The sequence below is a fragment of the Acanthaster planci genome, linkage group LG04, assembly GCF_054643075.1.
Source record: "Acanthaster planci isolate LZ-2023a linkage group LG04, COTS_SCS, whole genome shotgun sequence".
Classification (NCBI taxonomy): domain Eukaryota; kingdom Metazoa; phylum Echinodermata; class Asteroidea; order Valvatida; family Acanthasteridae; genus Acanthaster; species Acanthaster planci.
Window position 1 is genome coordinate 11,217,431 of NC_141780.1, and position 14,148 is coordinate 11,231,578.

General features: G+C 38.9%; 1 protein-coding gene across 14 annotated transcripts in view; it reads right to left on the reverse strand.

Annotated features, from left to right (window-relative positions):
- LOC110983937 (dynein axonemal heavy chain 3-like) overlaps positions 1 to 14,148 on the reverse strand; it is a 187,943-nt gene that overhangs the window by 17,366 nt on the left and 156,429 nt on the right. For 9 of the 14 annotated variants that reach the window (XM_087136025.1, XM_087136035.1, XM_087136030.1 and 6 more), the window contains 9 exons: positions 13,152 to 13,323; positions 11,878 to 12,003; positions 11,334 to 11,511; positions 10,240 to 10,869; positions 6,792 to 6,868; positions 5,265 to 5,558; positions 4,688 to 4,825; positions 2,336 to 2,596; positions 1,095 to 1,187 (listed from right to left, as the gene is read on the reverse strand). In XM_087136025.1, the coding sequence (XP_086992151.1) occupies positions 1,095 to 1,187; positions 2,336 to 2,596; positions 4,688 to 4,825; positions 5,265 to 5,558; positions 6,792 to 6,868; positions 10,240 to 10,869; positions 11,334 to 11,511; positions 11,878 to 12,003; positions 13,152 to 13,323 (1,969 nt within the window). The remainder of the gene's footprint in view (positions 1 to 1,094; positions 1,188 to 2,335; positions 2,597 to 4,687; positions 4,826 to 5,264; positions 5,559 to 6,791; positions 6,869 to 10,239; positions 10,870 to 11,333; positions 11,512 to 11,877; positions 12,004 to 13,151; positions 13,324 to 14,148) is intronic. The other 5 variants (XM_087136036.1, XM_087136034.1, XM_087136037.1 and 2 more) reach the window with 1 other exon arrangement.

The following is a 14,148-nucleotide window of genomic DNA, read 5'->3' on the forward strand; positions in this document are numbered from 1 at the left end:
ACACGCTCCGGTAAACACACACATAGGGCATGCAGCCCCAGGATCCAGTGCAGCATCCATTGTTCCCGCCATCACTGTTCCCGCCTTAACGCCTCACCAAGCTAATCCCTACATCTGGATCCCTCTCTACACCATATAAGCTCCACTCCCAGTTAGAATCCTGCAGTCTCCTGAAGACGGACAGAGTACACTGTTCGAAACGTGGAGTTATTCCCCGGTTCTTCTCAGAACCACACATACTCAAAGAAGAGATAAATACATGGTGTTACCGCAATCTTTACTATAGATCTGCTCTTTTATTAGATTATGAAGACAGTGGTATTTTCAGGTGTACGTATCCTTACGATTCGTTCTAAATACCATAAATGGCAACTTGGCCTAGATTGAGGCAATCCCTTGACCATCTATGCAGTGTGAGGCAGACAGGCCTGTGACAGGTTAACAACCCAATATGAACTTCCAGTTGCTGAGTGATAGGTCCACATATTACCATGCCTACCAACTCAGGGGTGGTGTGCAAGGACAACCTGAACAGTCAAGAGACCACCCAGGTACCCAAACAAAAAGAAAAACTGATTTAACACACGAAATGGTGGGCCCATTTACACATATTTTGGGGGAACAGCTTAGATCATGATTTATTTATTGTACAACTGCTTAAAAATAACTATAATGTTGATTCATTAATCTTCCTTTAATAGATAAGGATGAGTTTGTTGTACTGTCGATAAAGGATACCTATATTATTATTTTGTATTATTTCATAGAGTTCTTTAGGTAGGAATAAATCTTCAAGTTGATTATTTGGATTACTTTACTGAGATGACTGGATTAGTGGCTCGGTTGGACTTTCAACACACTCTAAATTGATCCATCTAAATATTTCTCATGTTCAAGACAAAAAAATATTCAAGACAAAAGTGTATGCATTAAATAGCTTTGCACAAATAACTCCAAAAAGATTCTGGACATTACTTCTTAAAGTGTACACGAAGTTGTCAGTGGAAAAACCAATCCCTAAATTTGCTTTGTTTCATGGGGCAGTTTTGACACCAGTGATCTGATTTGGACATTTCTGGAGATAATGATCTTACCTGTCTCGGCAGTGTCAGTAGAATGCCTTCAAATAGCTGTTGTGTCTCGGTCTGGTCTTTAGTGATATCTGCATTCTCATGCAGACCAAATACCTACATATCGCACACACATATAACAGAAAACACTAGTTTGGATCATTTTTTTTTAAAAACCAGATGTTGCTATAACCAACTTGGATTTCTTTTCCCAATTTTCAATGACATTGTACTCCCGTGGTGTACACATGAGCATAGTGCTTGATGCAAAAATACTGCAAGCTGACATTTTTCCCCTTATATTACGGTAAAATAAAAAAATTTATCTATCTCAAAAATCATTAACCACTTGCCTCCGGGGTTCCTGGTACTGGGTACCTTGGGTTTGTATGCATAGCCGGGTGCCCAAAATCAGAAAAAGGAGCTGGGCCTTGTAACAAAAGACCACACTCGGAGAAAAAGACCCGCTGCTGGGAATTGCCATCATTTTTAGCTGGCACTGGCGGAGGTAATCCGTCATTGTTTTGAAACACTCTACCACTCTTTGTGGCATTCAGCACCCGCAGATTATCAGCAGGGACAAAAGTGCTCCTGCACTCCAACAATACAGTACCGCTGCACCCTAATCCGGCCACATTTGAAAAGGCATCATTGCTAGTCAGCAACGCACTGGGCCAATTTCAGGAACAAAGGAAATTATGGAACACCGCACAATCTGGGCTCTCTATACTGGACGGCAGGTATGGCAATGGAGACTGCCTGTCAGGTTACAGTAGCCACCAGTCAGTCATTCGTGTAGGTGTAAACATCCAGTAAATGAAGTTATGAATTTTTGAAGAATTTTGAAAACGGAAAATCTTGAAAATCACCCTGGAACTCATCCCATACATGCACATTCCACCCAGCAGGAAAGTTCTGGTATCCAACCTGGTATCCGGCTCTATGTTACATTATGGGCCTCTTTCAGTACAGATGTAACAGATTTTGATGGGGCAGTTGACGTTATTCATGATGCATACAAGCCTGCCAATTAATACTTTAAAAAAAATTGATGACAGTGCAGAAATAAAAAAGAAATAATAAAGTTCCCAGTCAAAATGAAAAATGTTCTGCATGCAAGGACAGCCTGTGTAATCACCGCTAGGCCAACATTCTGAATTTAGGAAATTCAGGAAACAATTCTTAAAAATGACAATCTCCTGATTACGCCATACTGGCCCAACAGACTATTTTCTCTTATGATTAAAATCTATTTTCTTTCTAACCTCGGGATGAGGGGTCAAAGGTAAACTCCTGATGTACTTAATGTAGCTCTGGTATGGCCCAGACACTGGACACTTGTAGTTGCCACTCTCTGAGAAGCTGTAATTCTCTGTCTTTAGGATGTCTTGATTATAGAAGTTGCTCAGAAGGCTCATGATTAGCCGGCGGTCTCGTTCATCGGTGACACGCCCACCATAGTTACATTGTCCTGTCAGGTAAGAGATAGCTTCCATGGGTACATCATCATAGTCATTCAGGAACATCTACAAAGGAAAACATATAAGATTAATGAACATTGTATGCAGCTACAGAGCACTTCACTATTGCCCATGTACTCATTTCACACCTCCCTAAGGCACATAATTTTTACATTCACTTAGATGGAATAAGACGGCGTGAATGGCCGATATCGATTTTCAATTTGATGACATCACTTAAAACTGCAGTACAGTGCAATTGAAAATTAACCTCAAAAGTGGGAAAATTTTTCACACTTTCCCCCATTCGAGAAAATAAATATTCGTTTTACAAACTGTGAAAAATTTTCCCCTCAGTGGGAAATATTTTCACACCTTCTTTTCACAAATGGGAAAAATTTTCACACCAGTTTTTCACAAGTGCAAAAACTTTTCTCAAGTGGGCAAATTTTTCACAAGTGCGAAAAATTTCACACATTTTTCACAAATGGGAAAATGTTAACACCTTTTACCCCATTGCGAAGGAAATTAACACCAGACCCAACAAAATCAATTTCAAAGTATAGAATTCACAAGTACATTAGCTTAACAGTTGCCAAAAACATCCCCAACCACACTTTATTTGTGCTTGACTGTACAGTTTTTTAGTGAGAATTCAGAGGAACACAGTGAGAAGAGCCACCACATATCATAACAATTGTTTTATCTATCTTGGAAAAAAGGCCAATAAAAACAGTGGTTACCATAGACAAAATCTTATAAGGAAGTCCGTATCCACCCGTGTATGGCGGCACGTGTGAGGCTACCGGGTGCAGACGCCATGATGACCGGGCGCCATGCATGCACACCCACCCGGCCACGGCCACCACCATTCGGAAAATCACAGTGAACTTCATCAGTCAGCTGTCAAATGCGCCCATATTAACAATCTAAAGCTCGGTGTTCCAACCCATTCTTTTAAAAAATAATACCTAGTTTCTTGTAGATGTACCAGAAAGCCTCTAAGATTCCACTTAAAAAATGCTCATTTTAGTGGATCAAACGTCCAAAAATCTTGACCCTGTTTGCAGAATGTTTGATGAGGGTTCGGGCAACTCAAACCCTATCCATTCGTACAAAAATTGATGAAAATAGGGTGGTCCTGGGTCTAGAAATCAATTTACTGCATTGTGTGTATGGGGGGTCAGGCCACCACGTGTTTGTACACAAAAGTGATCCATGCGCACAACAAGTGCTCAGTGACCAATTTTAGTTCCCACACACAGGCTCAGTACACAACCACAACTCAAATCCGTTGAGAGTGTGTTTGCTTTGTGCCTCTGACTTCGACATCGTCCATTATCTATCCGGCCTAGACGAGCAGATTTTTCACCAACATTTTCACACCTTTTCACAATGTTTTCGCACTGTTTTTGCACAGCTTTTGCATTATTATCATACAGTGTTTGCATTATATTTGCAGATTTTTTGCATGCCATTTGCAAATTTTTTGCATCATTTTCGTACCAGATTCACTGCGCATTTGCAGAGGGGAAAAAGTAGCAGTCAAAATGTGAAATCTGCAAATGCAAATGTAAATTCTTTTCCCTTTTTTTCTGCAGTTGTTTTTATAGAGTTAACTTTTGATTGCATTGTACTATAGTTGGTCACCAGGCTGTGCCCAATCACCTAAAGGGGTAAACAATAACTAAGCAAGGCACAGAGCTTTGGACTTTCAGTCACAATTAACTTACAGAAAGTGAAGCAGTGATAAAAATCGTCATGCAGACATAAGTAACCACTTACCTTTGGATGTTGAAATTATTACATCTTGGCAGATTTGGCATACATTAAAGATCAGTCAGACATAGTAATGGCTGAGGTCTGAACTGAAGATAAATCGCAGTCACCATGTTGTGTGTATGGAATACCAAAGGTGAATGGTAGTTTTCCTCAACAATTTGATGCTGACACTTTCTATTTTCATCATAAAACACCAATTTGAAAGCATAACAACGGCTAAGTTATCTGTGCCAAAAACAATACAATGAGAAGTTTCACATGATCAAAGCCTCCATCTTAAACTATTTATGCTTTTATTTTTCTGTTCCTTAAATACTTTAATTTTAAAGATTCTACTAGCTTTGAAAACACAGTTTTTCACTGATGGTTCCCAACCTGTTGCTGGCGGACACTTATTCTAAGGTCTGACTCATTGAATTCATAAGGAATGTTCCATCCCAGTGCACCAAACTGCCTCCTCTCCTGAACCAATGCATGGAAGAAACAAAGGCTGAACAAGAGTTTTCTCCACAGCTGTGAAATAGAAATGAATAGAAGTAACTGCAAATCCCATGCGAGCACATGGTCTATCTTTCTTGCAAGTAGTCAAAGACCTGAAGAGTCAATTTTAATCACTGATAGGATAATGTAGCCAAAAAGTCTTAGTCAATGAAGTATAACTCCATGCAAAGTATTAAAAAAAGCCCAGTTTTCAAACCCACAATATTAAACAGAAACTAAGACAGGTGGGATTTGAACTGGGTTACTCAGAGAATTTAAGGAAAACACTTTTATGCTAATGTGCTTTTATGCTAGCATGAACAAAGTGTGGAAAACAAACCAGGTCATGGAAACAATGAGTGCACAACAGAAAATTAATGTCACAGCTGTTAAAAATGAATACATAATGAAGGACATGTAATGTCAAATTTGCCTCAGATGAAGCAACTTCTTGATCTCCTTTGAAACTCACCTCTGGTTTGTTGCACCCATCAAAAAAGGCTGGATCTGAAATGGGATCATTGAGGTAAGATCTGAGCAGGTTGGCCCTTAACCCCTTGGGTGGTTCATTAGTCATCTTAATCCCATTCTGTAGCATAGATACTGGGAAGGAGGGTGATGGGTAACTGGTGAGCCACAGCCGGAATGATGGCTTGGTTTGGTCCACATCTGTAATGACTTCCTCACAGATCTTTTCCAGAGTAGGCAGCCAGGAGGTTGCTAGATGGCAGTTCTGAAGAACCACCCAGGTTCCATTTTTCACAGCCTGAAAAAAAGAAAACAAAAAGGAGATTTGTAGTAATTTAACCATGGAGGAAGGACACAGATGAAGTTACAACTCTGGCACTTCAAAGTACTTGATGATCATCGCCGTCCAATCAGACAAATAAATCGAACAAGTTCCAAACATGCACAATTACTGCCTGTACCTTAGCCATATAAGTAGGGCCACTAAAATTCTAGCAATGTTTTGTGGTGTTTTGCTTACAATCAACTACAACTTAACGCTGTGACCAAGATATAGTGAAAAAAAATCCTTAACGATAGACCTACTTTGCCAATGTTCCATTATCCATGCAATGTTTCTAATTTTTATCCCTCCAAAACATCACTTTTGGTACAAATTTGGCTAAGACTGGCCACAACACGTTGACCACCAATGGAAAACTAAGCTCATAGCGAACCAAATGTGCTTTTTTGTGATCATGATATCTTGTAAAATACATTTTTGCATAAATGATGTAATAAAAATGATTCAAATAAACACAAAATCTTATAAACAACTTGACTATTTATTCCCAAAATAACTCCCAAAGAAGTGTTCAAGAGGGGCACTAACTGCACATGAACAGTTACAGCACAGGACCTAACACAAGCAACTGTGTAAACATTAAATTTGATGTTATTATGAGATCATACCAAGCAGCAACTATGGCATGAAAATTCAAGTTCCTATACTTCAGAACACAAAGGGGTCTCATGGTTGTGAAACAGATGATGCATAGCAAGTGCTCACTGCCCTCAGGCTATGGGCTTATCTGGCATACCAGAAAGCAGTAATTGGCCAGATGTTATAGCCTAGACAGTTCAAACTCCTTCTGTGTCCTTCTTTCATGCTTCAACTGAACACCAACATTCACATGTTTGGTAATGGGGTTCTTATAGGACTCAACAATCACTATTTCAAGTATGATGTGAACGTGAATTTTATAAAAATGCTCAATAACTTCTAATATTATTATCCTAGTTACTATATATTTAAACATGGACAGTAGAAATCACTTGATGAAATTTAAACAGGTAAATTTTTGCACAATTGGAAAACTCCCTAAAATGCTTAAAACACTTTAAAACATCTATAGGTAACAAAACAAACTACAGAGAACGGCAAAACTCTGAACTGCATCAGAAAAAGGTTTAAGTGGAAGTGCATGACTAGAACTGTTATAGGGAAGAAATTCTACAGACTTCAACTTGAATGCAATTGTTGGATTCTGACCTCATCAATCATCTTGGCAGCGATTGGTCCTTGACCTTGTCCAAGTGAGATTGTCTGAAGTCCTGTCCCACCCATTCCTAGAGTGTAACATGCAACAGAAATTATTACAGCTGTACACACAAAAAAGGAAATTCCTCCCATCTAAGTGATTATAAAAAGGCTGCATGCATAAAATAAGTGTAAACCACTTATTTCTATCAACAACCAAGGGAGGTTTCATTATCGCCCAATTAGTAATCAACCCCAGCATCCACCAACAATGGTGGTAAGCTGAAACCTCTGCAATAAGCTGCCATTCCTACTTTTCTATCAATTCATAGAACAAACAATATTAAGTAACAATTTTCTCGACATTTTAGCCCACATAAGAAATTAGCAATTAGGGTGATGAAAGTAATCATAAAAGACTTCTTAACCACATGCTGCCGGGGGACCCGGTTTCGGGCACATAGGTTGAATAAATGAAACTGGGGAGCCTGCAACCAGACAGAAGAGCTGGGCCTTGTAACAAAAGACCATACTCGGCACAAAAGACTGAGCTGCTGGGAATTGCCATCATTTTTTCAGTTGTCAATATCGGAGGAAATCCGTACTTGTTTTGAAAGATTATATTTTGGCATTCAGTGCAACCGGATTACCACCGGGGAAAAAGTGCTCCAGCAATGAGTGATACAATACCGCTGCATGCTAATCTGGCCCCTACTGAAAAGAGGCAAGCATTGCGCTGTGCCGGTTTCAGGAACAAAAGAAACTTGCATAACACCACACAATCTGGGCTCTTTTTACAAGGCTACAAGCCTGGCTGAAATACTCGGGAAACCAATAGAATTTGTCAGTCAGATTAGAGTAGCTACCAGACAGTCCTTTGTATGGGTGTAAATGTCCAGCAAATGAAGTAATGATTTTTTGAAGAATTTTTAAAATAAAAAATCTTAAAAATCCCCAGAGTATACGTCATCCAACTTCAAATTCCGGCCAGCAGCATGCGGTTAATAAAGGTAAGTGGAACAAAGCACGCAAAGCACACACTGATAGGAATGTGTTAGAGGCTTGTGCTGAAAGCAAACATGCAAATCCTGTGTTGTTAAAGTCTACAAAGTAAACACTGGCTACAAAAGGAGAAATGTTAAAAGCTTCGACACAATAAAGTGGTAAGCAAGAACAAAGCATGATAAGTTCTGTGGAAACAAAGTGAAAGTAAAACCATGAACATAAAAATGGCAGAATGTAACATCACAACATTCCATACTCAAATTAAAATGTTTCACGAGGGAAAAAATATGTGCTTGGCTGCAGACTAATGCTCTCACCTGTGGCATAAACATTTGTCACATACATTCTACGGAACTGGTCTTAAAAGTTAAACGGCCAGGCACATATTTATTCCCATTCATATTACTTTTTGAGTCAGGAAATCAGAAAAAGCTTAAAAATTACAAATTTTCAACAAATTTACATTAATTTTTAACCACTTCATGCCGGGGCATTTTTTAATGTTGATGATGCTGGGCCGGCGTGACTGTCATTTTTTTCGTTTTCAAAATCCTTCAAAAATTCACCATTTCATTTAACGGTCGTTTATAGCCGCACCAAGTAATCTTTAGGCGCTACTCTAAGTTGACAGGTGGCCTTCATTGACGCCGGAATATTTCAGCCAGGCCAGCAGCCTTGTAAACAGAGCCCAGATTGTGCGGTGTTATATAACTGTCTTTTGTTCACGAACCTGGCTTAGTGCACTGCTGACCTCTTTTCAATAGGGGCCAGATTAGCGTGCAGCGGTGCTGTGTGGCTGTGTGGCTCATCACTGCGGTGGTGGAGCATTTTTGTCCCGGTGGTAATCCGCTAGCTCTCAATGCCCCAAACCCTGGTATACAGTTTCAAAACAAGGCTGGATTATCACCACTTTTGAGAGTGAAAAATGTCGGTTATGCCCAGCAGCCTGGTCTTTTGTTCGGGGTATGGTCTTTTGTTACAGGGCCGTGTTTCCTTTGTCCGAGTTCGAAGACCCCGGCCACCCATATAAACCATATGTTTCCGATCCCCAGCAGGAAGTGATTAAAACACCCCTCTGGCCACATTATGGTATGTTCCTCTTGTGGGCAGTCAGAAACAATATCCTTATGTGAAGATTGGTGCCAGCATGGCACATACTGTGTGAGGTGGCGCATATTACTGAAATTGGTGACAATTTTTCTGCCTATCTGCTGTAATTTATGGGGTGCCTCAGGGTTCAATGTTGGGTCCACTTTTGTTTACCTTGTACATTAATGACCTTATAAATGTTGTTTCTCTTGACTCCAGAATGTTTTTATATGGTGATTATATGCATACGAATAGTACAAGGGCTGTTTCTTATGGTGACCTTGTTGTTCCATTTAGTAAAACTAAATCTGATGAATGTAAATTTGTGGTTAGTGGAGCCCACGCACTTAATGCTCTCCCAACACTATTGAAGTGTCCCCTTCCTGCATCAGTAGTGAGTTTTAAAAACTCATACATCTACATTAATTCTTAAACCCTGTTTTTGCTGTTTTAAGTTTAGTCTTGATGTTTTGTTTTTTCCTGTGCTAACTTCTCATTATCTTCTTTGTTGTTTTTAATTTTATACATGTATGTGCCTCATATGTTTGTATTTTGTTTTAGTGTGGTGTATTATTGGACTTTTAATTTTTGGCGAGTAATTTTGAACTAATATTATTGAACTTTTATAGATTGTTATTGCTGGGCACCTACGGAAAACAGTGCTTAGACACTGATAGGTCTCCCCAGGGTAAAGAAAAAATAAATAAAAATAAATAAAGAAATTTGAACTGCACTTCATTTGCCAGAGCAAGGATAAAATGAAATACAAGTCATGGCTACAACTTCAAAGTGTAGGCTTTGGTGTACAGCCACTTTCTAATGTAACAGGTGCAGCCTACATCTGACACAATACCATCTTTGCCTCTGCTAGATTTGCAATTTCGGGAATGCCCTGATCCTAATATCATGTACTCATGCTTCTTTTTGATTTACCAAAATAGAATATCAATTAAAGATTTCATAACAGTAAAACATAATCAGTCAAAACCATTTAGATGAAAAGTGACCAATTTCCTTTTGACAAGTTCACTATTAGTGTTGACTCAGTATTTGGTTAATATGCCTCATAACTGTTTCTACATCTTAGCTTACCTGTACCAGGTTAAAATACGCAGTTTTATGTTATAGGAGAAAGCCATCCTACCACATAAAATACAAACCACATCAAACTCCGAGCAAACTTTACTCAAAATATTCATGGTAAATGTAAAAAATAAATGGAGATAACTCAAATGGTCAATACATGTAAACAAACAGTGTTGCTAAACATGGGGCGTGTGATTGATGAAGCATAAGCTTGACTCCAGTGTTAAAGACAAAGTGCCCACAAGTAACAAGCAGCTTGCAAGTAAACAGAGACACATACGACTGATTCGACTGATGGTCCTTGCCAGGCGTGGCCGGTATATTGATGGTTTCATCTCCTTCGCATCTTCCTTCGAATTGGCTTCTGCTTTCTGCGATGGGATTCTGTGCACATCAGAGTGACCAGCCTCGTCCAGGCTTAAAGACTGGGATGATACATCTTTGAGAATGGGATGCAAGAACTGCCGGGATTGCATGGGCTCATGGGAAGGATCAGGGGAATCAACAGTACCTTGAGTTGGTTCTTCAAAATGGACGCTACTTCGAGGTCTGTTGTCTCCACCAGCAATTGGTTTCACAATAGTATCCAAATAATCCGTACCTGCTTGATTTGTTACTTCATCGTTCTCTGACTCTGCCATGGATTTGACAGTTTCACTATCCACACTCCTATCTTTGATGCTGTCTTTCATCTGTAGCAAATTTCTTTCTATAATCAAGTCAGCTTCACCATCATTAACTGCCTGAGCAGTATGGGTCATCTCATCAACCTCTGGAGTACTGGTTCTCATCAAATCCGGTGAGGATAACACTGGTGGGTCAATTCTCAGTAAACTATTTCTGCTACCTTTGCGACTGAACCCAGGATTTATGGAGCCAAGAGAACCCTGCCTAGTTTGCTTGAGAAAACCTGGTGCAGAGTGAGGTAAATTATACAGCAGGGGGGTATCACACACATAGAAAGATCAATATGGATGGAGAGAAGAACATAAATTTGTACATTATTGAAAAGATTTACAAAGAAAATTTCATGCACTGCAGGAGAGGGAGAAAATCATGCCATTAGTAATAGGAAGTAACTTCAAAAATTTCATGGACATTTCATGCAGAGATTTAATCAACAATAGAGAGCAATGGAGGCAATACATTGGAAAGATTGCTGATTTCCATTCACACTCAGGAAAGTATTTTAATGGCAGATGTTCTTACATGAAATGTAATGCTGGATTTAATCACATAGTGGAAAAGCTCCAAGAGTGGCATATATTTTTTTTGAAAATCATCTGCGATGTGCAATATTGCAGTCACAAAACAATTTCTTGTGAAATGTGATGTGCAATGGCTAAAGAAATATTTTGATCATTCTCAACATACCCTTTTCAACAGCAAATTTCATCAGGCCAGCCATAGGATCAGCACCAGGGGATAGGACAAAGATAAGCGGTGTGGAATGGCTGGAATCCTGATATGACCTAGTCAAATCAAAGGTTGGAGGGTCAATGTAGGCTTTACCCATCCAATTTACGATGAAGTTGCTGACTGCTGGCACAACCTAGGAGGGGAGATACATAAATGCCATTTCAGCTCAATCTCAATCACCTTCCTCAATCAACAATGAGAAACTGTTTCAGAAAGGTAGCACATCTACCTTTTCAAATGTTTTCTGAAGACAAACATACAATAGTCACACACAACAATATGACAAAGACAGTCAGTGCATAGCACGACAAAGATACGCAGTGATTCTATGCAATCTATGCAATATTATTTATAAATGGTGTTTGACAAGGGAATAAAAAAGGTGTTACGGTGATGAATTTTCCAGAGTTTTAAATTGATTAGTTGAAATCCCTCAATCAAACTTTCATCCTCTTAATTTGGCCCCCACTGACTTTGATACACTCACACTAATCTTTACCTTATCTGGTCGAATGATTCTCAACACAATCAGTTTCTGGATGCTGTTTAGTGTCAGTTCCCAAGGTTCAGGAATCTTGTCAGTATGGGGAGTGTGTGAATCATACAGTTTCTTCCAGTCATCCAACTGCAAAATAGTCAAAACTTCTTTGGTGAATTGGACACCTGAAATTGAAATTCCAAAGCTTGGTGTCTATGGCAAACAGTAACATCTATATATTTTGCAAAGCTACGGTTTAAAAGAACATGAAGATCTTAAGTGTCTATGATTTCCCTTGATGATTTTCAAATTCTTAAACTTGTCCTTCGTGACTTCCCCCTCCACCTCGACAATAATACAGATGTCTTTCATGCTCATACCAAGTCCAAATGCTCCAAACTTTAGCCTCAAAGGACAATTCCTTCCAAATGGTCTAATACTGAATGGGAGCAAAGCTCAATGAAAGCATTCATTAGCAGCAAGCTGATAAACCATTAACAGTGACAGGGTTTAATTCAAATGTAGTTTCAGGCAAACTAGTGAGTTAAATTTCATCCCCTTTCCTCCCTTCTTTCTCTTCCTTCTCTTTTTTCCTTTCCTTTTTTACAGGGGAGAATACAACATTCCCCTTGCCCCCTTCCCTCTCCAGTAATAGCACTGGAAAGATATTACATATGTAACAAGACTAAACTATCAAAAGGGTCCAATCATCCAATAACATTTCTGAAACACAGATAATTGAGCATACAATAACTCGGTGAAATTCCTGATTATGTGGGATCATAGTTTTTGTGCTCTTCAGTTTGCTGCTAATCTATTGTTTGCAGTGTTTGGTGGAAACAATGATGATGACTGTTCAAACACAAAGAATATGAGCCTCAGATTCCAACACTGCAAGTGTCATTAAAACGTTTCCTTGGAATTTCATTGAAACATATCCCTCAACATTTTTAGCACCTGTCCAATTTTAATTCTTTCATGAATGATGGCAATGTAAAGTTATATCTGAACTCAACCGTAACTCTAATGTAGAAACAAAGTAGTTTAGCTAGTGTGTAAAGAAATCAAGCTTACACATCTTAGACCTGAATTTTATCAACACATGGCACTGTCAGACCTTTCACCAACAATAAGGTATCATACTGTACTTAGGGGATTTGCATTACTTACAATTTCGGCAAAACCCCCATCAATTTTAAGTTAATAATGCTTCTGAACCAAAGCTTGTCTGTAGAAAATTTTTTATACATTTTTGTTTCAAAAGCTCTGCAAACACACCCAGCTTTCTGCCTTACATTATTTCTGAAGTTCAACATGAAATCATCAAACGCTGGGAGACTGGACACACGGACAATCTCTGCCCAGGATTTATCAGGCAGCCAATCAGGGGCTGGGTTTGGGAAAGGATTTTCCAAGGCCACACCCCCTGTCAGTAGGAATCTCCATTCCCTGTCATCAATTTCGCCCCTGCAGACCAATAATACAAAACAAACACATGTATTTATCTAGTACAGCATATATTTGAAATGTAACTACTCTAGAAAGGTGACTATGCATCAGGCCAGTCAAATTGTTTTTGATTATTCCACATGGCCTGAAAAATCATGCAGAACCTGTATTTTTTTAATTCTAAAAATTAATAAAGTAAATTTATGGTGTTAACCCCAAAGCCTAATGTTTGCATGCATTATCCTATAAAAGGTGACTGCTCTTGTGTATTTTGTGTAAATATTTATTTTCCAAAGATATTCTCTCGCAACTCCCGGGACTCCACTGGTAAATATGTAGCACTGATATGAAATATTAACATATAATATTGAACCTAACACTGTCACTTGAAAACTGCTAAAATAAAAGGCAACAACTATACAACTGTTTGTCTTACTTAACTGGTCTCATGAACACTAAACTGGAAAATGGTTAAGGGCACTTTAGTGTTTGAAAGTTAGGGTTGGTTGACAAGGAAGTGCCCTGACCTTTAATCACTGGAAGTCTTTCACAAACTGTTACAGCACTGGATCACTTATGCAGGGGAAGGGTAAGGGAATGGATGATTTGTACAATCTGTTTTTCCCAATCAACAAAATTAGCAGGCCCAATGTTTCAATCAAAGCAGAATCTTTCTCAAGAGTAAATTGACAAGTAGACAAGCAGGTTGGTAGATGCTAGTACATCTACTCACATTCAATTAATGTTCTTTTGTTTTGGACCACACGAAACTTGTGTGGATATATATGACGAATGCTATCCAATCATAAGCAAACGAAAACAATAGTACCAGTCAGTAGTGTA